At 46.4% G+C, this 26,434-nt stretch overlaps 1 protein-coding gene across 2 annotated transcripts in view; it reads right to left on the bottom strand.

Annotated features, from left to right (window-relative positions):
* Positions 1-26,434, bottom strand: part of EFCAB5 (EF-hand calcium binding domain 5) — a 335,299-nt gene that overhangs the window by 197,259 nt on the left and 111,606 nt on the right. For both annotated transcript variants that reach the window (XM_078680019.1, XM_078680020.1), the window contains exons 6-10: positions 24,539-24,694; positions 22,891-22,993; positions 20,414-22,060; positions 19,031-19,084; positions 18,769-18,861 (exon numbers count right to left, since the gene is read on the bottom strand). In XM_078680019.1, the coding sequence (XP_078536145.1) occupies positions 18,769-18,861; positions 19,031-19,084; positions 20,414-22,060; positions 22,891-22,993; positions 24,539-24,694 (2,053 nt within the window). The remainder of the gene's footprint in view (positions 1-18,768; positions 18,862-19,030; positions 19,085-20,413; positions 22,061-22,890; positions 22,994-24,538; positions 24,695-26,434) is intronic.

Below are 26,434 nucleotides of genomic sequence, written 5' to 3'. Positions count from 1 at the left end.
ATATTGGAAAAGCATATTAGCTAAATCACCTAGAGGCATTTCCTCATAGTGATACTCACCCAGCTTTGTGTGGGTGAAAGACCTCACCTCACCCGGCGACCGCTCGGGAGTATGAGGCCCCGCTCTATAGTGTAGAAAAAAGGACACAGTCAGCATACAACTGTAAAGTGCCTCACCTAAATACTCTACACATATAACCCAACAGATGTGTGACAGACACCCAACCGATGGACCTAGAGCCAATCTGTACAATGACTCACATGGACCATTTAAAAGTCCAGCAAACTGCGACATTCCTCACGTCACAGGTCACAACATAGACATCTACGTGTGCTTCTCAAAATTGTTCCATTAAGTTGTAGATGGTAAAAAAGGGGGGGATTGACGCCCAAAGATAACTCAAAAAGCCACCCAAAGGTACAAGGTTCCTCAAGTGACTGGGGGCTACAAACAACAGAGTCCCAACTTTAAAACTAGAGTCCTATAGGGTTAAAAAGCCTACTAGACCTTTCCCCTCAGCGAGATTTCAAAGAACTAATTTCCTCAACGAGAGCTGACTGATGTGGAGAAAGACGAGGAAAGATAGAGAGAACCACAGATGGCTCACCTGTCCGTCGGTGCCCCGGGTTTGAAGCCAAGCGGAAGGGAAGGTGAAAATGGTTCCGCCCTTCATCTCTTTATAGTCGCCGGTAATAGGTTATACATGGAAAAGAAGGGAAAACGCGAAAGTACGCGAGGAAAACACTGTTCCCTTGCGCATGCGCAGTCGATAGAGAACGCGAGGTGATCACGCATTGTTTCACCGCGTAGACATTTGGAGCAAAGGAAGAGGAAGAAACCCGCGGAGGGCTCCTTTCATAGTTTGCTCACGCGGGTACATATACATCTGTCTGTGGTAGTCCACATAGACAGTGGTGCACACTTAGTCAAACGTTATGCTCTTCCTCGGGTTCGTGTCCAAACTCGGCTCCTTCGCATGACGAGAAGGGAGACACTTTTCTCTCAGGCATGCGCGCAGAGAGTTCAATTTGATAAAACCAAACTCGACAGTATCATAAAGGGCATCCTCAATATGGACAATGCCCAGATCGAAAAAATAATATAGGAAAATGCATCCTACCTATTTTCTACATGATTATGTTCAAATAGCTCAGTCGTTCCAGAATAGCTCCACATTGAAATGCTCATACAATGGCTAAGTTACAAATACAGAACTCTTAACTAGAAAAGAATGTACATCGACATTTGAGTCACTAAATGGTGGCGCCTCACTTGACCACATATAAGATCTTGTATAGTTATCTTGTAGTCGACATGAAGTCCACCCACATATTAATGTGAAATGAGACAGATGATGTTATCCCTCAATGTTGGAAAAAGAAAGGGTTAAACAAGGTGGACAGATGGGCAACATGCACAAATAAGTTGGGTGAGCTATAGGTGCAAACTAGGGTGTGTTTGCATCCTTGTTTAATTGACCCGCAACCGAAGGCTGCTCTAAATACTGACAAAACAAAAGTGTGGAGGGTCGAGGGGAATGTTTAACGACCTGTCTGCCCAATCCCCTATTTACAAGATACTTAAACACACGATAGGGCAGACCAGGTCAGGACCCTCCACACTTTTGTTTTGTCAGTATTTAGAGCAGCCTTCGGTTGCGGGTCAATTAAACAAGGATGCAAACACACCCTAGTTTGCACCTATAGCTCACCCAACTTATTTGTGCATGTTGCCCATCTGTCCACCTTGTTTAACCCTTTCTTTTTCCAACATTGAGGGATAACATCATCTGTCTCATTTCACATTAATATGTGGGTGGACTTCATGTCGACTACAAGATAACTATACAAGATCTTATATGTGGTCAAGTGAGGCGCCACCATTTAGTGACTCAAATGTCGATGTACATTCTTTTCTAGTTAAGAGTTCTGTATTTGTAACTTAGCCATTGTATGAGCATTTCAATGTGGAGCTATTCTGGAACGACTGAGCTATTTGAACATAATCATGTAGAAAATAGGTAGGATGCATTTTCCTATATTATTTTTTCGATCTGGGCATTGTCCATATTGAGGATGCCCTTTATGATACTGTCGAGTTTGGTTTTATCAAATTGAACTCTCTGCGCGCATGCCTGAGAGAAAAGTGTCTCCCTTCTCGTCATGCGAAGGAGCCGAGTTTGGACACGAACCCGAGGAAGAGCATAACGTTTGACTAAGTGTGCACCACTGTCTATGTGGACTACCACAGACAGATGTATATGTACCCGCGTGAGCAAACTATGAAAGGAGCCCTCCGTGGGTTTCTTCCTCTTCCTTTGCTCCAAATGTCTACGCGGTGAAACAATGCGTGATCACCTCGCGTTCTCTATCAACTGCGCATGCGCAAGGGAACAGTGTTTTCCTCGCGTACTTTCGCGTTTTCCCTTCTTTTCCATGTATAACCTATTACCGGCGACTATAAAGAGATGAAGGGCGGAACCATTTTCACCTTCCTTTCCGCTTGGCTTCAAACCCGGGGCACCGACGGACAGGTGAGCCATCTGTGGTTCTCTCTATCTTTCCTCGTCTTTCTCCACATCAGTCAGTTCTCGTTGAGGAAATTAGTTCTTTGAAATCTCGCTGAGGGGAAAGGTCTAGTAAGCTTTTTAACCCTATAGGACTCTAGTTTTAAAGTTGGGACTCTGTTGTTTGTAGCCCCCAGTCACTTGAGGAAACTTGTACCTTTGGGTGGCTTTTTGAGTTATCTTTGGGCGTCAATCCCCCCCTTTTTTACCATCTACAACTTAATGGAACAATTTTGAGAAGCACACATAGATGTCTATGTTGTGACCTGTGACGTGAGGAATGTCGCAGTTTGCTGGACTTTTAAATGGTCCATGTGAGTCATTGTACAGATTGGCTCTAGGTCCATCGGTTGGGTGTCTGTCACACATCTGTTGGGTTATATGTGTAGAGTATTTAGGTGAGGCACTTTACAGTTGTATGCTGACTGTGTCCTTTTTTCTACACTATAGAGCGGGGCCTCATACTCCCGAGCGGTCGCCGGGTGAGGTGAGGTCTTTCACCCACACAAAGCTGGGTGAGTATCACTATGAGGAAATGCCTCTAGGTGATTTAGCTAATATGCTTTTCCAATATGCAGAATGCAAATTATTCATGCAGATGTGTATGTCTACACTGTTTTTCTGTGGTTGCATGCGGTTGTATGTGTGTTATCTAATGTTGGTGTAAATAATAAGACCCTTTGTCTTTATATTAGGAAGAAGATATGCTTCTCTCCCTCCAGTGGGCAAACAAAACGTTCAAGGTCCCTGGTAGATATGTACCTTCTTTTTTGAGTACATTTGTTGATATGATTTTTCACTTATACATCACGTATATTCGCAGTAGCTATTATATGTCCTAAGGTCCTGAAGAAAGCCGGGGTAATATCCCCTTTTTGGCTGAAACATGTCGACCGTTTTGCATAGCGCCATTGGGTAGTCTTACTACCCGGCGTGTTTTTAATCTCTGACACGTAGATTTCTGGTTCAAGACTTCTTCAGAATCTGGGTAGTCGATTTTAATTATTATTATTTGAGCACTGCACTTTTTTGTTACTTTTACTAGTCTAGGATGAACATCATGGCTAGATCACTGATATCCATTCCCGCACCGGCACTAGATGGTCGGACGCGGCATGGAATGATTGACAACTCCCAGATGACGCAAACTCCACCAAAAGGGTGGTCTGATGGGAATTGTCCTAGCTTTTGCTTTGTTTTGTTTTGCTTTCAACAACATTGTGTCTTGAACTGCATTTTTCCAACAGCATTAGCTCACACATGCATCCAACTGCATCACGGTTACTGGTATAGTCATACACTACTTTCTGACCTGGTCTGCCCTATCGTGTGTTTAAGTATCTTGTAAATAGGGGATTGAGCAGACAGGTCGTTAAACATTCCCCTCGACCCTCCACACTTTTGTTTTGTCACAATAGTAGGGTTAACCCTGGGGTCTGAGGGGGAGACTGGCTTAGCCAGGATCCCTACTCAGGCAATTCTGATCTGTGAGGGGGACATAGCCATGTCCTCTACTATAAGACCTAGTAACCTGGGCAAGTACAGGCAGACGCCTTTAATTAATGAGAAGCTGGCTCAGGCCTACAGGGACACTTGTGCCAGTGTCACTATGGTGACACCTAACTTTGTGGACCCTGAACAGATGATACTAGGTGAGAATTACCTAGTGACCAACGCTAGCAATGCCACTACTACACATAGTGTGGCTGTTGTTAACTTCTCCTGGGGAGGGGTAACTGGCCTCAAGAAAGTTGTTGTTAGTGCAGACCACCCAGTTGATTGTTTGTTGGGCAATGATCTTGAGGAATCCTTATGGTCAGAAGTGGAGTACAGGACTCATGCAGAAATGCTAGGGATTTCAGCCCATGTCCTTGCTGTAACCAGGTCCCAGGCCAGGAAGTGCCTACCTGAACCTGTGGTGGATCTTGAAACAATAGACCAACCACAACCCAAGAGAAGGAGCAAGAGGGTCAAGGCAGTGCCTTCCCACTTGCCCCAGGTTGAGGATCAGACCTTACAGGAGGGTGATTCTGTGATCCAAGAGGAGACTGTCTCTGAAGAGCCTGAACCTGATCAGGTTGAGTTTCTGTGGACATGGGGACCCTCAAGGGCAGACCTGGGGCAGGCTCAGTTGACTTGCCCTTCACTTGAACCCCTCAGACAGCAAGCTGCTGAGGCTGCAGGGAATGCTCAAGGTACCCATAAAGTGTATTGGGATGATGGGCTCCTTTATTCAGAGGCTAGAGACCCCAAGCCTGGTGCAACCAGGAGGTTGGTCATACCTCTGCAATTTAGGGGCTTCCTTCTAACCTTGGCCCATGATATTCCCCTTGCAGGACACTTAGGCCAGAACAAGACTTGGGACAGGCTTGTCCCTCACTTTCACTGGCCTCATATGTCAGAAGATGCCAAGGAGTTTTGTCGCTCCTGTGTCACCTGCCAAGCCAGTGGCAAATCAGGTGGCACCACAAAGGCCCCCCTTATACCTCTACATGTAGTGGGGGTGCCCTTTGAGAGAGTTGGGATTGACATTGTTGGACCAATGGATCCCCAAACAGCATCTGGGCACAGATTTATCCTGGTGGTAGTGGATCATGCCACCAGGTACCCAGAGGCAATTCCCCTGAGGACCACAACAGCTCCTGTTGTGGCAAGGGTCTTACTTGGAGTTTTCTCCAGAGTGGGCTTTCCACAGGAGGTACTTTCAGATAGAGGTACTAACTTCATGTCTGGATACTTAAAAGCAATGTGGAAAGAGTGTGGTGTGAACTATAAGTTCACCACACCCTATCATCCTCAGTTCAATGGGCTTGTGGAGAGATTCAACAAGACCCTAAAGGGAATGATAAAAGGATTACCTGAAAAGCTCAGGCGTAGATGGGACATCCTTTTACCCTGCTTACTCTTTGCTTACAGAGAGGTCCCACAGAAGGGGGTTGGCTACAGCCCTTTTGAACTTTTGTTTGGCCACCCTGTGAGGGGTCCATTGTGTCTTGTGGAGGAAGGATGGGAGTTACCTCTCAAAAAGCCTAAACTTGATGTTGTGGACTATGTACTTGGTCTCCGCTCCAGGATGGCTGAGTACATGGAGAAAGCATCCAAAAACCTGGAGGCCAGCCAAGAATTACAGAAAGCTTGGCATGACCAAAAGGCTGTTCTGACTGAGTACCAGCCAGGGCAGAAGGTGTGGGTGTTGGAGCCAGTGGCCTCAGCAGCCCTCCAAGACAAATGGTCTGGACCCCACACCATAGTGGAAAAGAAGGGAGAGGTCACCTACTTGGTGGACCTTGGCACCCCTAGGAGCCCCCAGGGTGCTCCATGTAAACAGGTTGAAAGCATTTGTTGACAGGGAAGACATGGGCTTGCTCATGGCTACAGATGGGGATCAGGAGGAAGAGAGTGACCCTCTCCCAGACCTGCTTTCCCAAAACCCTGATGATGGCTCAGTTGATGGAGTAGCCTTGGCAGGCAGCCTCACTGACCAGCAACAGATGGACTGCAGACAGGTTTTGCAAGCCCATAGACACATGTTTTCACTTACACCCAGTTAAACTAACTGGTGCACCCATGAGGTGGGCACTGGTGACAGTCTGCCTGTGAAGAATACGATCTACAGGCAACCTGACCATGTCAGGGATTGTATAAAGGCTGAGGTGCAGAAAATGTTAGACCTTGAAGTGATTGAGCCATCAGTGCTTGTGCCAAAACCTCATACCAAAGATGGAAAGAGAGAAATGAGATTTTGTGTGGACTATAGAGGTCTCAATGCTGTCACTAGGACAGATGCTCATCCCATTCCAAGGGCAGATGAGCTCATTGATAAGTTGGCTTCTGCCAAATTTCTGAGCACATTTGATTTGACAGCTGGCTATTGGCAAATCAGGTTAGCTGAGGAGTCTAAAGCCAAGACAGCATTCTCTCCCCCCAGTTGACATTATCAGTTTGTGGTGACGCCCTTTGGTTTGAAGAATGCACCTGCCACCTTCCAAAGGTTGGTGAATCAAGTCCTTTCTGGGTTGGATGACTTTTGTGCAGCATATCTAGATGATATTGCTGTCTTTAGCTCTACCTGGGAGGATCACCTGATCCACCTGAAGAAGGTTCTGGAGGCCCTGCAAAAGGCAGGCCTGACTATCAAGGCTACCAAGTGCCAGATAGGGCAGAGCAAGGTTGTGTACTTGGGCCACCTGGTAGGTGGGGGTCAAGTTCAACCATTGGAGAGCAAAATCCAGGCTCCTCCAACTACCCAGACACAAGTCAGAGCCTTCTTGGGCCTGACTGGGTATTACAGAAAGTTTGTAAAGAACTATGGGTCCATTGTGACACCATTAAATGATCTGACATCCAAGAAGATGCCCAAAAAGGTTCAGTGGACAGTTAGCTGTCAAAGGGCATTTGATGACCTGAAGAAGGCCATGTGCTCTGCACCAATCCTTAAGAGTTCTGACTACTCCAAACAGTTCATTGTTCAAACAGATGCTTCTGAGTTGGGGGTGGGAGCTGTGCTTTCACAACTTAATGTAGATGGTCAAGACCAGCCCATTGCTTTCATTAGCAGGAGGCTGACTCCCAGAGAGAAACGTTGGTCAGGCATTGAGAGGGAGGCCTTTGCTGTGGTTTGGGCCCTGAAGAAGCTGAGGCCATACTTGTTTGGTACTCACTTCCTAATTCAGACAGACCATAAGCCCCTCTTGTGGCTTAATCAGATGAAGAGTGAAAACCCCAAACTGCTCAGGTGGTCTATTTCCCTACAGGGGATGGACTTTACAGTGGAGCACCGCCCAGGGACTGACCATGGTAATGCAGATGGTCTCTCCAGGTACTTCCACTTAGAACATGAAGACTTATCTGGTCAAGGTTAAGTTTAATGTCCCTGCATTTGGGGGGGTTATGTAGGAGAGTAGGGTCTGCTATCTTATGGTCACCCCTATTTTTGCTTTTTGCTTCACTGGTTTTCGACTTAATGTGGCTGTGGGCCTGCTAATCAGACCCCCAGCCTGCTGTTCTCTCTCTAAATTCACAGACATGTACTTTAGGTACATCACCAATTTGGTACTGGACACCTTGTCAGCCCCTATCCAGTGCACTATAGGTGCCAAGGGCATAGGTGCATCCAAGGCCTACCAGGGGCTGCAGCATATCTTTTGCCACCCCTGGCTGGTACTTAAATCGACACAACTGGCTGATCCCTCAGCTGGGGCAAGGTGGTGTAATCACCCCTTGCTTAGATATTGTACACCTATGTCTAAACCTATATCTGGACACATATATACCTATGAGTCACTCCTATGGCAGGCCTTAACAATCCTGGAGGCAGAGTGCTTGGTTTTATGTGAGATGGTGCTCTAGCATGAGCTGAGCCTGTCTGCAGCTTTCGGAACCATTTCCTTATAGCTGTTCTAGTGATACTGCCATACCATATACTCTTAAGTGCATTATAATCCTTGCGGTTAATGCTAACTTTGGTTTGGCTTTATCAAAACATGTCATGTTTGGTGTCATACATTTTGGAATACTACCCCCTCGCCAATTCTGGCGACGGGGGTAGCATTCCATCTTTCTAGAGGGAGAAGACATGTTACTTACTGCAAATGCGGTTAATCCTAACCAGAGCCCCAGCATCACAAAATGGATGCTGCTGCCACAGACACAAGTCTGGCCTCCTGCAGCTGACCGAAACTCGGCAGAGGAGGCTTGATCAACGGATCTCCTGTCACAGGGAGGTGTCACACCACCCCAGACAGGAGATAGTGGATTGTAGCAGGGAGGGTTGAAAGAAACTAGATACTGCCTGGGGTGCACAAGGTGTCCCTGGGCAGATTCCAGTCAAACCGGTTCTGGGGCACTCCAGCCCCAGTCCTGCCGGCAAACTGGACAAAGGGAAAGGGGTGTAACCACCCCCTTCCTGGGTCCCACCCATAGGAGGGACCTAGTAGGTAATCCAGCCCCCAGATTTGGAATATAGGTGGGAGCAGTGCCAATGCACATCAGATTATCCTGGCTGAAACTTATGAAACGAAACTCTTGGCCCTTCGACACCCCACTCCTCGTGCAAGACTGAAGAATCTCCCTTGTGGTCAAGGAGTGACCACCCTGTGCAAACAGGCACCATTCAGCATCTCGACGTGTGCTTTGTTGCAGTTCCTGCCGGAACTCGAGCGACAGAGACCAACAAGAGCCAGCTTTCCGGCCTTCCAACAGCCTGATCCACAGTCTATGCAGAGCTGAGACCCGTGGAGGCGACCTGAAGCTTGGGAGCGGCCATCTTGGATAAACCACGAAGCGCTGACCGTGCAGCAACCGAGGCTCCCTCGAAACTATGAATTGGAGTTTGAGAAGCTCCAGCCCAGAGCAGCTTTTGCACTGAAGCTCACCACTCCACACTTGACGAGTGCTGCGTGGAGCCCTTTTGCATTTTTCTGCTCGACGCGTTGGTCCGGTCGCTTGCCCCTTGGCTAGTGGCCCCAGAACCGATGAACCTACAAATTTACACAGCTGGTCTGGTTGCTCCAGACTGGCACTAGCTCCCCTGAAAAGGAGCACCCACTCAGACCTTGCTGGTCCGAGTGTTAAGCCATCTTTGAATCCTGCGTGGGTTGCCTTTGCCAAGGCTTGTTGACTCCGATCCGGAAGCCGACACCGCCGACAGCGAGAGCCTTCGTGGACAGCTCGTGATTCACTCCAGGACATCCTCGGTGCCCCAGAGACCACGTGGCAGCGGAGAGAAGCTACATGACATCGACCTGTTTGCACCCGACATTGCCTGGTGGTTCCTTCCTGGTCACTGGCTAGTGACCCAGACTCTGTCCCCTCTGCTTTCAGGTACTCTTCAACTTCGATCCACCCTTGGATCACACCGGACACTTCTCTTCTGGACGCCTGCAGCATCTTCATCTCCAGGCACCCTAGATCTGCGTGACGAAACCCGACACATCTTTGCACCTGTGCACCCGCTTCCTGTGGGTGAGGTAACACTTGAACGCCGATGCTCCTGTAGAGGTTTACACCTCTAGTGTCTAAGTCTAAAGTTTTGTCCTTCTAGTCCAGTCGGAAGACTCTTAAAACTGTAACTCGATAACTTTTACGCACCATTGACTTTACATTGGTGCAAGCTTGTGCTTTAGGCACTGCACCCGAATCCCGCGGGCTACTCCCGTCCTAACTGATGTTAGTCCAGTGTAGTACAAGCGATTCACAAGGCCCTAGGCCTTACCCCCGATCGATTAGTGATTATTATAACACTTTTTTGATATATGGTTTGAGTGGCCACCGGCCTCATCCAAAAACGTGCAACTTGTATATGTTTAACTGTGCTTTTATTTAAACGCTTGTGCATCATTGCTCATAAAGAGTAGTGGGGATTATTCTGAGAATAAATACATATATTTTGATAATATATAACTTGTGTGGTGTCCTTTCATTTGATATTACAGGATTGCATATGGTAAAACAGCTGGCTTCACATGTCCTTTGGAATTAAGCCTTTAAGGCTGCTTAGTCCATGCTACCCCTAGGATAGCTTGTCTATAAGGTTGACTTACAACCACCACCATAAGGGATTGTTTGGACTGATAGAAGGTGCCCACAGAACTGTGGACATCATATACCAGGCCAACTTCTCATACTACCTGATAGACAGCTTGTGCTTCTCCGGTGAGGAGGGGAGCCAAAAAATAAGCCCATTTAGCTTCCGGCCAACCGGATGCTCTTGCAGCCCTCTCAAGTTTAGGAGGAATGCGTTAGGGTCTTCCCCTGGACGATACTTCTGTAAGGATACCTTGGGACTGGTCCGAGGGTGTGCTTGGAGCTGGGCCGCTAGCTACAACCGATCATCTGCTGTTTTCTGTATGCACTCCACCTGATTACTTTTGGTGTCCTTAAACATATCCCTGTCGGCTTGGGCTGAGGACATTTGTTTTTCTACAGCCCACCATAGCTTCTCTTAGCCACGTATCAACTGTTGAATAAGGTTCTCCATACCTGCAGTCTATGGAGGGTAGATCCCACTTCTGACACCATGTGTGGCGTGGTGCAGAAGCAGACAGGGATACGTTTTAAGTGTTTCCATTAATTTATTATCAATACAGCTGGTTACGGGGATTTTGGATGCTCAGGGTTTTTTTCGTGCTCGCTCTGTGGGTAACCGCCATCTTTCCTCTCTTGCATCAGAAAGCGGGGGGTTTCAGGCGTTCTCTCTCGTCCTGTTTCGTCAGGATTTCACTGGGGTTTCAGCGGCCAAAGTAAAAGAAAAGAAAACAACAAAAATAATGTAAGGACATGGCTCTGATGTCCTTATACAGTGATCAGGAGGAGAGGAGTGAAGGGAGATATCACCTGATACCGACACCAGTGTTTACTGCTTTCTTGCACTCCAAGAATAGTTAAGTGCAGTTCAACCAAAAACACAGCGAGCACTTTCTCCCTCTTAACTCCCTCCACCCATCCCCTCCTTGGGAGCACCAGCCGCCTTCCTCCACACAGTTTCAAACCGGTCCCATACCTTGTGTAGCTACATCCTTCCTGGAACGTGTCTGGCGTCTGCGTGATGGCGAATAGGGTCCGGTTCCCTCCCTGGTTCTTCCTCGCGAGCGGTTCTTCGGCATTCCTGTTCTGGCGTCCCTTCCTCCTCGCCTCGTGGTCCTGTCACTCTTCGGATTCCCGTTGATACGAAGAAGGTCTGGATTCTTCTTTATTCTTCTTCCAGGTCTCCTCCTTCCGCTCTCCCAGCTGGAGTCGAACGCGCTCTCTGATCCGTTTCTTCCGTTTTCAAGCTGGGCGGATCACATGACCAATCACATGATCTGAAGACGGGTCCCAAAGTGAGAATTTCTTAAAGGAACAGTCCCTTTCCTGCTCTGTGATCCCTGTCTAAAAACAGAGGAGAGGGCATGGAAAGAGGTGAGGGGGAAAGTGTTCAATTGCAGCAACTTGTGCTTCTGTCTGACGTGGCGGTACTTCGTCACACCCACTTAACTGCCTTCAGGAGTCAATGGGGAATGCTATAAATCACTGCTGCAACCCAGAGACATAGCAGGGGTACTGGGAAGTGACCGTCACCACAAGGCATTGATGTGGAATGCCCGAATCACGCTACAACCCAGGATCAAAGCAGAGACACTAGGAAGTCACCGCCGCAGCTAGAATCGCCAGGAAGTCACTACCGCCACCAGGATCGCCAGGAAGTCACCACCACCACCAGGATCACCAAGATGTCACGGCTGCCATGGGGATTGCCAGGAAGTCACCGCCACCACCAGGCTCGCCAAAAAAGCAGGGAAGTAACGGAGAGGCGAGAAAACCATACAACGCCATAGACCAGCAGGATTCGACTGCCATGGAAGGGAAGAAGACGATGTGTCAACAGGTAGCAGGCACAGCGGTACTCCTGGAACACTAGAATGCAAAGCGTTCAGCGTCGGGAGCGTGGCTGTTTTATACCTCACAGCAGTACATAATGCGGCAAGCCCGACATTCATTGGTAGCTTGGAGACCATTGTTATTCCAAGGTTTCTTACTTCCTTTGATACTTTAGGCGGTGTTCCCAGATGGTCAGGCCATGCGGCGAGTGGGTCATAATATTTCCAATCATCACATGTAAGTATTTCCGTTTTGGAAGCATACAATTTCAAAGGGCCCCATGTCATCCACAGATCCATGGCTCTGAGGAAACTGAAAATGTTTGATTTTCCAATGTTTTTGGGCTTTCCAGTTGGAGCATGTGTGTGTGTCAGCTGCATAGTTATAGCATGTGAGGTGAAATTGAATGATCAGTGCTGGTAATGACTTCATGTAAATGTTGAAAAGCATGGGTGAGATGATTGAGCCTTGAGTAACCCCTGCTTCTGTGAAGTATGATTTGGATGAGAAGGGGGCGTATGGATCAGATTAGTTCTGTTGTGAAGGCAGGATGTGATCCAGTCAAGAGCGGTCACCTCTATGCCGCCTTCATAGAGTCTTAGTAGAAGAGTGTCATGGTCAACCGTATCAAAGGCAGCTGAGAGGTCCGAGAGAAGTAGTGCCGCAAACCCGTTCCAGTCAACTTTGTTCTTAAGGTCACCCCAGATGGCAAAGAGGGCAGATTCTGTGCCTCCTCCTAGACGGAATCCTGTTTGAAAGTCTCAAAGCATGACATTATCTTCAATAAATTGTGACATCTGGCCAAATGCTACTCTTTCTATCAGTTTGCCCAGGAAAGGTCCACTTGTGATTGGTCTGTAGTTGTCGGCCGGGCTTTAATTAGGATGGAAAACTGGGGGGGATGTCTCTCAAAGGGCCGTGGCCGATGTAATTAAGGGCATGGCTTAAAAACACATAAGCTGAAAATATATGCTTAGCTTAGTGTGCCACCCGACTGGTATTGTGCAGCTTCTGTCATTACATCCAGATACATAATACGGCAAGTAATATTACACTTACAACAAGCTACTACTATTTGCTTGGTAAATGGTTGCTTGTAGCATAACATAAATAAGCAACAACCATGGCTTCGTAGTATAGCATATTGAAAATGTTTGTGATGCGTAGCCAGAGTCGGGGATACAGATCTGATTGGACCTCTGCCAATCACTCACTCCACATTAAACTTTGTTAAGGTTCCCTATCATGTCCTAAATTCATGTCCTTTGTAGGGAAATACAATGCTCAAATTCACAACAGTAGAAGGACTTGAGGGTAATCCATAACAGCAATACAGTGTTTGTTTACATTACATTTTAACTCCCATCTTCCAATCTCTAAGAGTATTTGTTTTTTAAAATTTTTATCTTGCATTTCTGAAGTCTTTTCATACAACTCATGGCTCTTTTATGTGAACAGAGTTGCTTCTAGGTGTCTGGGTGAGTTTCGGTTGTGGGTGAGTGTTCATGAGGGGGCACAAGTGAAATTTCTGGCAAAGAGTCGGAAGGCAGAGTGTTGAAAAGGTGTCGACATTTCATGCAGATGCAATCTGGGCCTCAAAAAATCCTACGCTCTTGCTCCCCATCCTAAGCCTGGTCTGCCAATGTTAGATATGGGCTTATACTAGCCTGCTCTTTTGAGCCTCTCTGCCCTATATTACTCTGAGGAAGAACTGGACTAGAGTGAACAATATAGTCCAGACTATCCCTACAGTGGCTGGCTTTACTTTTTGAAGTAACTGAAAATGAATGCCCTAATCCTGTCCATTATCACAGTCAGTTGTGATAGCCCGCTCAATCCTTTTGAGTCGGATACACCTTATTGCTAGTTGGAAAATCTCAGCCTCAAACACCCCTGATATTATTGCCTACACCTCGCCCCTGCCTTTCACTAGTGAAAGAAAATATTTTTTTCCGGGTGTGCTGGCACCATGGACGTCATTTAGGTCGCAGCCACAACCCCTGGCACTGTCTTGCAACCCCTGGCAAAATCAGTGCAGGGAACACAGTGGCAGCTATGGATGTCGGTTGGGGCGCCAAACTCCTTGTTTTCTGTCAATTCTGTTATTACACTAATAGTGAATAATATTTCATTATGTAATATTAGTGTAATCAAAATGGTGTACACTTAGCTGGAATATGACCTTTGATGGCAGCTGAGGTAAGTTAAAAAAAATGGTATTAAAATATGCTGTGTACATGCTTGCAGGTAAGTGTGTGTTTACATGAGAGAGACAGTGTGTGCATCTGTCGAATGTGTTTATATGTAAGCATGTGTGTGTAAGTGAAACTGAAGGTAAAATGTCATGTGATATCACATACGGGTGCCCCAGACATTTTGGTGAATTGTTGTTCATGGCCAGCACTGCTAATTCCTACAGGCCTCAACGTAGCTGCCAAGATGTCCAATGTCATGTATGAAATGTACAACAAGTCCTGCCTTTTTAGCGTACAGCAGGTTGAATTCTGGGGTATGTTATCTTTAATTTCAGAATTGAGAATGCCAGGATCCAAAGGAAAAAAAAATGATGGAAGATATCATACGACAGGTCATGGTGCCACATTCCAGCAGAGGAGGGTAACAAAAAGCCCACCTATCTATTATATGGGATCAAATGCATCCTTAATTTACATTATAAAGGATATTGCAGTTTAGTGACCACAAAAGACACTGGGCCAGCGGCTTTCTGCCTCCATATGGTCACCTCTGTGACTTTGCAATGATTTGCGGTGTCCTTATAAAGTACTGAAGGGGGTATGCTCTTCCATATCTAATCACTGTATACCCTCTTTCAGACGCCATTCTAGGTCCAGGCATTCCTAGGCAGCTGCATAGGGCACCAATAGTTAGGAGTAGTAATGGGAGAGGCGCTTATTTCTTCCCTACAACCAGAGAAGTATGTCCACATGCTAGTGGTTGGTCTTGGTTCAGATACATCACTCCACCTCTAGTGGCAGAAATCAGTGCACTGACCCATATTTGCTCCATTCCAGGAACTATGAAAGAAAAGGCTGCAGGATAGGACATTTTTTGTAAAATACAACCAAATTTAAATACAAATATTTCAAAATATATCAGCAGCAGGAAAAATTCAAATGGGAGGCCATTTCAATGAAAATGTGCTTTCCGCAAAAGGCAGTGTACTAGCACACTATGCTTTAGACATATATTTGGGATAATGCACCAAAAAATGCCCAGCTAGACACACACTACTCGCCCACCATTGTCCTGATGAATGGACAAGGTTCATTCTTACACTTTTTGTAATACATGGATTTTTCACAACTCCTGAGACGTCAGTGGCATAAGATTGATGTCAGCACCCCATCTATGATACTGTTTCAGCACAACTGAGTGTTGTGTGTAGTGATTGTGGGCTGAGAGCCACTTTACAGCAACTTAGTCTTTGCTTACCAAATACCCTAATGATGTTATATTTTCAATTGCAAAGCAATTGCATGATCTCAGTTGCCATGTATGATACCCACTATACAACAGGGTGCTCATCAAGATGTTGGAAAGTCAATGCCCTGCCTGGTTTGGAGATGTGTAATTGTATAATGCAACATTGGCCTGTGAGGTCCAGAGCCATACCAGTTTTTCAGATTATCTCCCAAAGGTATAGTTTCATGCAAAGAATCGTAATGGGAAATAATCTCTATAGTGAGTGGTTATCCTGAAAATATATATGGTATAACTCCAGCCCTCCTGGACTAATATTGACCAACACTGGCAAACAGAAATATTAGTAATCGGGTTACTGGTTGACTAGGTATGAGCCCTTCTCAAGCAGCAACAAGGGGCATAAAACATGCCCCCGCAGCCCCCCAGAGGCTGGGGCCACCAGGGGGCCCCTCATCACTGCACTTCTACTGGAAAGCTCCAGATTGCGTCCAGAGGGGGCCACTCCACGCACCCTGCAAGGGGACCCCCACAAATTTTGTTACGCCACTGGCAGCAACCACAGTCCTAGTCAGGGTAAGGTACAAGCACACCCCAAATCAACCTGTAGTCAACCCCGTGGTAGCTTGGCACAGAGCAATCAGGCTTAACTTTGAGGCAATCTGGATTGTATTTGTATTTTATTTGAGGCGCTGTGTATGGTGCTTGTGCAACACTTCAAACAGTAAAACAGTGAAAACACCACACAAATCGATCCACACCAGGTTAGTAAAACAGAGCTTAAATTAATAAAAACAAATAAAATAAGAGAAAAGCACCAAAAGGTGTAACGCTGGTTGTGCAGGGATCCAGTTAGGCCTGCTGAACAGAGTATCCTAAATCCTGGTAGGCGGAGCATTGCGTGGACCTGCTTCAAAGACGCGTTGTGCAACCGAGGCGATGCGTCGGTTCCGAGATGCATAACGGCTGCGGTACGTGTTCCTGTTGAGTCGACATCTAGGATCCCATTGACGAGGGCTTTCAATGCGAAGTCCAGTGTCAGGGATGCAATGCGCAGTCACGCCGATGCGTACGTTCCGAACAGCTGCGAGGCTGCGATGCAATGTCTGTCGTCGAGGCTGCTGTCAACGAGAGATGCGACGGCCTGCGCCCGGGATCCTTCCTGGCCCTGGCTCTAGACTAACTACAGGGAGTATGCAGCATTTTGTGTGGAGACAGGACGCAGCCTACTCAGGTGTAAGTGAGGCTGGCCGCAGCTTCTCCCTCCAAAACTGCTTGTGGTGGCCCATCCAGTCACACCTGAGCTCTCACTGCGTGTGGCTATCTAGGAGGAATATACAGAACCCAACTGCCAACCACACCAAGTCATGTGACCAGAGACAGGCTGTAGGCACTAAATGGCTACGGCATAAAAAAGCTAACTTTCTAAAAGTACCATTTTCAGAATTGTAATTTAAAATTCAACTTTGTCATAAGTTAGGAGTTAAAATTAGGATTCCATATATGTATTTAAAAGGACGGCTTGAGCCTGGCAAAAGGTTTATTTTGCCAAGCCGACATAGATTGAAACTGCACACACAGGCTCTGCAATGGCAGGCTTGAGCCATTTTCAAAGGGCTACTTAAGTGGGTGGGGCAATGCGCGCTGCAGGCCCACTAGCAGCATTTAATTTACAAGCACTGGGCAGATGTAGTGAACTTTCCTTAGGACATATAAGTATATTAAATGTGCCAACATGTTTTGAGCACAGAGCACAAACACTTTTGCACTGGTTAGCACTGGTAACATGCACAGACTCCAAAGACCAGCACAAACAAAGTCAGCATTAACAGAACATCTGAAGGGAAAAGGGTTGGGGTGGAACCACGCCTAAGATGGCAGGTCTCACAAGAGTGTATAGGACAGAATCTTAATTCTAAATGTTTGCTTCTTTCATTTGTGCCAACCCTTTTTTGTTTTACCACACATGCACACCCTCTCATTTCACCAATGGTATTTGCTACCTGTGTTTCTGATTTGATAGATATTGTTCTTTCTATAAATATACTGAGGGTGAAATGTGGGCCTGGCTACTCCCTACAACAAGTCTTCTATTTCAAACCACTGTCTGTGTGCTTGAGGGAGAAGCTTTTATGTACAGTTGTTTGCTGTGGATTTTTGCATGTTGTCCAATTGTATTTTTTTAGTTGACGATTTAGGCAGCACTTTCTGTCCCAGTAATGATATGATGAGAATTACCTACAGGTTCCCTTGAAGTCTTTTTTTTTTAATGGAGATGGTCCTTTGAGGGCCCTTTAGAACAGTTTTTAACTTGCAGAGTTATTTTAAAAAATATTTTTTCATTGTATTTCTTAACATGCAGTCTAGCTTTTCCTACCAGTTCGAGAGAGTACCAAACAACTGCAAGGTAATGAACCCACAATCAGCTGTGTGTCCTTCAGTGGTTACGAGGAAACAGTTGACCCACAACAACAAAAAACACCCCTTCCGAACAGCCAGTCCTCTAGTGGTTGAGTTGAATGGCAAGGACCCAGGCAGAGACCTGAGTTCTAAATCCAGCTTCCGCGCTTCACCTAATTATGTGACAATATGGCTCAGTTCATCATTATCATGAGATTTATACAGCCCTTAAGGCCCCCATGGCATTAGAGGGTTTTCTTATCTGCTTAAAATAAACAGTGTATTAAATACCAAATAAGAAGCTGCACCGGAAATATCCTACCCATACCAGATCTGGGGCCTTATTTATGAAAAGTGACGCATCGCTGCGTGAAAACAGCGATGCGTCACTTTTCACTGCGCACTCCTTGCGACACCAATGATGCGTCATATTTAATGTATGACGCATCATGTCGCAAGGAGTTACAGATCCGTCAGTATTTCTGACGTATCTGTAAGCACAAAAGTGACGCATTGCTGGAGTGTGTCACAAAAGTGACGCAACTCCAGCAATGCGTCCTTTCACATGGGGAAAGCCCCATGTGAAAGGGCTTGCGTCAGTCTTACGCCTGCTGTGAGGCAGGCGCAAGATTTTGACGCAACAGCGTCCTAAAAGTGACGCAGTGAAATCTCATAGATTTCACTGCGTCACTATTACGAGGCTTTTTGTGGGGGATCGCCCCCTCTGCATACATTATACCTGACGCAGGTATAATGTGGCGCAGGGGTTTAAAAAGTGACGCATCTACCTAGATGCGTCACTTTTTAAATATGGCGCAACAAGGAGCATGTTTTACGCCGCCGATGCGAAAAGTGACGAATCAGCAGCGCAAAACTGACGCAAGGCCTCATAAATGAGGCCCCTGGAGTCTGGAAATAGTACCTGTTTCTGCCCAGGTCTTGCACTGCCAGGAATTCTGAAGCAAGTGAAACATTAACAATTTTTGTCACAATGACAAATCTACCTGTATATCGCGAGGCCGCCACGCTCCACTCATCCAGGCTTCTGTTCCCGTAAGACCCATACTTTAGAGCCAGGTCGGTGGTCAAGAGGTCTCCTGCACCGGATAGAAAAGGAAATATTTCCGAGACTGCATTGAGATCAAGGATGGCGGCAGGCATGAAAAGACATGTGACCAGTTGCCTGCACTTCTGGGTGAGGGGAGAGGGGTACAAGCATGACACTGCATGCAGAAAAATCACAAGAACTTAGGGGCCTCAACTTACCTGACCAGGGGATACCGTCAATGTCCTGTGGCTCCTTTGTCACACCCACATCTCCTATTATAATTACAGAGAAATATAAACATTTAGTGTCCTCACGTCTTCATACAGTAAACACAATAAAGTAGTAAGACTCAGATACATACATGATTTAGGAGCCCACACTACCAAACGACACACATCATAAAGGCAGGCACTACTTACCTTACCTGCGAATTACACAACTGGACCTGGTGTTTGGAAATCTGGGACCTTGGATCCTTCGTCCAAAGAAACCTTGCAAGATCATTTGGCCTAGAGTATATACACTTACACTGCCCAGTGCAGACCTCCTGTGATTCCAGTCATGATCACTATTTGAGTCTTTTGACCTGTACTCTACAATAAATTTCAGGCCTTGATCACTATGTCTTCCTTCTGATCTGTGCTATGTGATAGGTCTCAGACATTATGCAATATTTCTATCTTTATGCGTACTCCATAATTCCCAGTGCATGAACACTCTTTTGGTCTTTCAGAACTGTAGTCAAACGATAACTCTCAGCCTTTGACCACTATGTCTTTTGATCTGTATCCTACAAAATCTCCCAGTTCTTGACTATTTTGTCTCTTGACCGGTGCTCTATAAGAACTCCCAGTCATTGACTACTGTTTCTTGGTTTCAATCATTGTGATTGAACATTTTCAACTGTACAAGGTAAGGCATATCCACCTACATTTCACTATCCCAAAACAGCAATCCCTCCTTAGTATGTTTATCCCAGTCTAAATAGTTTTCACTTGCCCATTCAAAGTTTTAGTCTCACGGACGTTTCTATCGTTAGACCTGAACTCTACAGTAAGTTCCAGTCTTTGACCATTATTTCTGTCTTTTGACCGTTTTGATAAACTTGAGTCTGTGACCTTGATTTCCACAATTAGACTTTTACTCCACACTGTATCCTTCATCACTATTTTAGTTTTTTCACCAGTATTTTATGATAACTCAGAGTCCTTGACTACTATCTTTTTCTCATGACTTGTACTCTAGAGTAACTCCCAATCCTTGGCCACTCTTGTTGTCTTTGACCTTAACTCTATAGTAACTCCCAGTCCTTGGCCACTCTTGTCTTTGACCTCAACTCTATAGTAACTCCCAGTGCTTGACCATTATTCTGCTTTTTTTTTTTTTACTTCTTCAGAGTATCATCCAGTATTTGACCACTATGCCTGTCTTTTGACCTGTACTCTACAGTAGGTTCATGCTTGACTATGTTCGCCTTTATCCTGTGATTTACAGTAATTCTCAGTCCTTAACCACTATTTCTGTATTTTGGCCAGTACTATACATTGTTGATTGAACCTAACAGGTGTTTGAGATCATGACTTTCACCACCATCTGTTTACCTGTTCTCTGATCTTCTGAGTCTTTTGCTTCTTCGGTGACATCTAATGAAGATTCCTTCTGTAGTTTCTCCTCGGTCACTGTAGTAGCACCATGTTCCTCACCAACTGTGGGTTCCTCAGCAAAACTCTCAGCGTCTTTCACTCTGTCTGCCGATGTGGAGGATATTGCTGACTGAACCACTGTTTGTTCATCTCCCGCGGGCTGAACATCCATCACTAGGGAAGGACTCTGCATGGAAGCACTATGTTCCCGCCCTGGGGCTATGTTTTGCACATTTGTACTGGCCTCTCTGGTAGGAGGATGGCTACCAGGTGGGCTTCCCTGTGCTGGATCTGCTACTAGATCACCATTGCCAGCATTCGTGTTTGTATTCTCCTTCAGGATTGGCATAGCGTGATCAGGCACCGTCATTTTCCCCTCCGAGGACACTGCTGAACCTGCTGCACCCAGGCCCACATTATTACTTTTCTTCATTTCTACCGACCCAAGTTTTCCCGCACTGTGCTGCTCACCCACTGAGTCCACTGACCTGTCAATCCCACTCTTCATCCCTTGTGCTGACCCTACCCGACCAGCACTGTGTTTCTCACCCACTAAGTCCACGGCCCTTTCACTTCCACTCTTCTTCCCTTCTACTGACACTGCCCGACCAGCACTGTGTTGCTCTCCCACCGAGTCCACGGCCCTGTCACTCCCACTCTTCTTCCCTTGTACTGACCCTACCCGACCAGCACTGTGTTTCTCACCCACTAAGTCCACGGCCCTTTCACTTCCACTCTTCTTCCCTTCTACTGACACTGCCCGACCAGCACTGTGTTGCTCTCCCACCGAGTCCACGGCCCTGTCACTCCCACTCTTCTTCCCTTGTACTGACCCTACCCGACCAGCACTGTGTTGCTTACCCACTGTCTCCACAGCCCTGTCACTCCCACTCTTCATCCCTTGTGGTGACACTACCCGACCAGCACTGTGTTGCTCACCCACTAAGTCCACGGCCCTGTCACTCCCACTCTTCTTCCTTTGTACTGACCTTACCCGACCAGCACTGTGTTGCTCTCCCACTACGTCCACGGACCTGTCACTCCCACTCTTCTTCCCTTGTACTGACCCTACCCGACCAGCACTGTGTTGCTCACCCACTAAGTCCACGGCCCTGTCACTCCCACTCTTCTTCCCTTGTACTGACCCTACCCGACCAGCACTGTGTTGCTTACCCACTGTCTCCACAGCCCTGTCACTCCCACTCTTCATCCCTTGTGGTGACACTACCCGACCAGCACTGTGTTGCTCACCCACTAAGTCCACGGCCCTGTCACTCCCACTCTTCTTCCTTTGTACTGACCCTACCCGAGAAGCACTGTGTTTCTCACCTATTGAGTCCACAGCCCCATCACTTCTACTTTTCTTCTCCTGTACTGACCCTACGCGTTCCACACTGTGTCGCTCAGTCACTGAGTCCATGCCCCAATCGGTCTGGGATCCTACATGTTCCAAAGCACCAGAGATGACCCCAGATGCACGGACTTCAAGGCCCTCTAAGGATTCTTCGGGTGTCAGGTATCCTTCTGATAAAATGACTTTTGGCGCTTCATCAAAGTCAGCCCAGAATTCGGTAGGATCCATCTCACGAAATTCAATCATGGGCCCTGTGTAAGATAAGACTCCATCAATACAATAATACCACAATTCATCACATTCACTAAATAGGCACGGCAGGGTTGTTCATAATTAGAAAACAATTACCTATTTTTTGCCAGAGTACATCAGCACAGAATTAGTTGCTTTTTTACAGTCTAAAGGCTGCAAATAACTGCAGAAAGCATCATTTTTCAGTGATGTGATAACAAATTTGAGAGTACTGTGGTTTAATGAGGTTAGTGACATTTTACTGCATCCTTCCAAGGAAGTTTGAATCACTGCATGCAACATTTGAAGAGATATTATGCTGCAATGACCCAGAATGGCAGGGTAGCCACTTACGATAAATATACATAACGTGAATCTAAATAGAAATCCATTACATTGTAGAGGGTTATCCTGAAATCTGGCATGGATCCGGCCTGGTGGGACAATACTGGGCTTCCCTGGGTATATTTTCCTGATAGTTGCCCCTCCCTGTCAAGTGCTAAGCCAGAACAGACCCAGAAACCTTCCCACAAATTCAAGAATGCCACAGTGCTCTCAGTGCATAGTTTGTAAAAACATAAGTGCCGGGGCCCTCGTCAGGAGACCACAGCAGTTTGCACCACACATTGCCACTGTACTTACACAACTACTAACCATCACGCTGCTAAAAGTGTGACAATTGAGACTGTTCGAGGCTGCCAAAGTTTTAAGAATGTCTTGGGTGGCAGGTAGTAGTCATTTTTAATGTATACTTAATTATCAAACAACTGATTTTCGGCTCATCTTTAAATACGGGAACAGGCTCAGGAAACCACCGGCTCAAATTAAGAGCTGTGTGCTCTATACTCACACTGCCGAGGGTTACGAAAACCCCAACCTGCGTCTTCCAATCCTTCACTGTCATAGAAAGCCTCCAGAAGCAACAGCACCCTCTGCCTGTCCAAGACGCCAAGCTGGAAAGAAAGCAAGAAGGATCTCGACTCAGGTTAACTTGTATTCACCCTTCACTCCCTGCCAGCCCGCCTGGGCCCAACCCTGCCCTGTGCTCCTTGGTTTGTAATGTTTTTCCGGGCTATGAGAGCTGGCCCTAAGCTAGGTGTGGACTAACTACCTTTTTACTACTGCGTTTTGTAGTACACCGTTTTTACCCGGCATGCATTTAGGTGTATCATATTCTCAAGATTTCTCAAATATTCTTAAAATGCGCCAGTCGCGTCTGGCATGACTCGCGTGTGGGGAGGGTAGGGGGTCGCGCAGGGAGGGGGTCACGCGGGAGGTGTAATTTAATTTTTTTTAATTATTAAACCTTACCTTCGCCTCCGGTCCCGCGTCGCGTCTCCTCTCTCAGCTCACAGGAAGCAGAAGCAGGTAGCCTCCCCCACCTCCCCTATGCCAATCACAACGCTGCAATGGCAGCGTTGTGATTGGCTGGGACACCGACCGCACAGGTGTCTATGGGAAGGCCATTTTCTCTATGCAGGCTGCATGCAGCCTACATGGAGAAAAAGGGAGAGTGGGCATGACTGGTTTGGTCGGCCTCGGGGGTGTTGGGCCGACCAAACAGTCAGCGCCCACAACATTGGGCAAGCCACTCCTCCCCGACCTGCCCACCCGCCTGCCCCCAACCGAACCATTCTTCTGCTTTCTTGCAGTGCGAGAAGCAGAAACATAAAATGGTATCTGTATCATTTTATGTTTCTGCTTCTCGTACTGCGAGAAAGCAGTGGGGTGATGCTCCTCCGCCCACGTAGAGGAGCCGACCCTGAAGAGCGCACAATTTACTCTCAAATGCTTTCTCTCAACACACAAAAAGCCCAAAACATATAAGCTCGTTTTTGTCAAGTTGGCCCCAGAGATTTTACAATATGGTGCTGTCATTTTGAATACAAAGTCAGGAATGATACAAGGAGTTTCAGCGTTCCAAACAAAAAAATGCTTTTAGAGCCCTCCCCACCACCCAAGAAGAACGAAATATTTTCAGGCTTTCCTTTCATTGTGGCACTAGGTCACCCTGCCTTCTGTGAAAGTCAGCACTGCTGGACGTAGAAGGACTCGAAGGTGTAATAGGAGTTTTTTTAGCTGAAAGACTGGTTCAGTGAGAATGCTAGGAGGGTACATGTGCCAAGATGCTAGACTTACTCCAAGACTAAGCTGGAGTACATGTACACCTGTTTTGTGACATTTAGGGTTGCAGTGACTTTATAAGTGTAGTTTAGGAATAGCGATGGTCTTACTATTTTGTGGGTGTGTGCAGGGCCGGCTTTAGCGCAGGTGGCGCCTGGTCCGACAGTCTTTTTTGCCCCCCCCCTTCACCCCTCCTTATGACCTCCTCCACAAATTCCGGCACTACTGCTCTCCAATAGTGCCCATCACATCTCCATTGCCCCTCTCTGACATACTTTTCAATTTCTAAGTACCTAAACTCTACCCATAGTTCTCACACACTACCCTCCTCCCCCCTCCCCCAGATTAGAGAGGAATTCGCGCACCCCACCTACCTTCCCATGGTCACAGGCCAGGAAGAGGTCGGTGAACATCTGCCTCCAGCGGTCGTGCCTGATGGTCTCCCGGAAGACATTTGCACTTTGAGACAGATGGTGCAGAAGCGCGAGGAAGAGGTCTGTGCTCAGGTCCTTGATGTAAGAATGCACATACTGCGGAGGCAACAGAACAAGAGGGCTTAGCTGTCATGTACACCTCCCTGTGGCGGAAACCGGCATCTGAGTCTTAAAATGAAGGCGCCTCAAACCCTCCTCAAAATGCATCTGGCAAAGTTTACAAAATTAACCAATTTAAAATCTAAAAAAATGCATTTTCAATTATCAGTTCAGCACAATGTTTAGAAGCTTTATTTATTGCCGTTGAAAACATTATTTACTCCTGTCAGGTAGGCACACTCATAAGCTACAACATGGAGTTATATGGGGTAATTAATTCAGCAGGGTTGTACTAGACAATCAGAGATTAAATATTGACCTGTCTTTATATCGACTCTACAATATCTACTACCAACATTATCATTAAGGTAAGTATCCGGGCATGCAGGAAATCTTTTTCTTAGGACCAATCTTTACCTTTTATTTATTTGGTGTTTTATTATTGAATGTATGACTGCCAGAAGTTGTATGTTTGTGATAATGACTGCACTTCAAATTGCAATTTTTTACTAACATATTTTGCAAGGAAACAGCTGTCAAAAGCCAGACACGGACAACAGCCGAGAAAAGGCAAAATAGGCAGAATTTAGTGCAGTATATATAGAATCCGCTTGTTATGCTCTATTCGTGGGCCACAAAACTCATAAAAAAGACGTCATTTCTCCTTGTAATTAACCGACGCTTGGTCGCGGATGAATCCCAGGTGTAGGAAACACTACACCCTATAAATGCCACCTTCTATGAACACCACCTCCAATCAGGGTCTTAGGGTCTCCCTCGGTGTCCCATGTAAGGGTGTGGTATTTACTAGGTGCTGTTTTCCATCCCAAGTTTGCAGCTTAAAATGGTGGATAATGTGGTGATACTCCAGGTTTCCCCCACTCGGTATATTGCAGTTTTCCTGTTCCAGGTTGCATCAGGTTGTAGGAAAGTGTGTGCAAGGAAAGTAAAATCATTTTGCACTACGGGTGATCTAAAGTCAGAATTATCAAGACCCCTGATATCCAGAGTATGGCACTGGCTGAGCGCATGGAAGCACAAGCAGAGAATAGTGAAGCAGTGATCACCAGTGACCACCAGTGACCGCAGCTTCACATTGGCTGAGGTCCTGGATGGACATACAGACATCCAATGGCACAGCAGTGATATTTTTGGGCTCGCTTCAGTAAAATTGAACATTTCATTGTCAGTCAGAGTATGCCATTGGTTGACATTCTCAAAGGACCAATTCTACACTGGTACAGTACTGATGTCTAGTTGTCAGTCAGGGCATTACACTTGCTTGTACTCTGCACCCCCCTCAAAGGATTTCTTGTATCCTGTAACTATGCAATTGTCATCCCATTCGCTGTGTAATTAGGTCTCTGATTGGATTCACATTACCATGCAAAGCCCTTCTGTGTCCCTCATGTCAAGGTCAATGATGTATAAATACTGCCAATACAGAAAATAACATATTACTACAGCTCCACTTGATAAATAATAGCTTGTGAGATGGTTCACACTTGCTAGGCAGCTACACTGCTTGTTCTCCAACAAACCAGTTCCCTCTTGGAAGAGAAATCACTTCAAGATGAATGCTACTACCAGGAAAGGATCCCAATCTAAGATGGCCACGAGTGACAACATAAACCGATCCTTCATAGATTCCCCCAGAGCTAACGTATCACAGTTTCCTGTAGAGTCAACCCCTTACCGTCATGTTTGTCAATATAAAAATAAAAGAGTTCTGAACTC

This window comes from Lissotriton helveticus, chromosome 3_1 (genome assembly GCF_964261635.1).
Source record: "Lissotriton helveticus chromosome 3_1, aLisHel1.1, whole genome shotgun sequence".
Taxonomy (NCBI): domain Eukaryota; kingdom Metazoa; phylum Chordata; class Amphibia; order Caudata; family Salamandridae; genus Lissotriton; species Lissotriton helveticus.
This window is presented reverse-complemented; position numbering and strand designations above follow the sequence as displayed.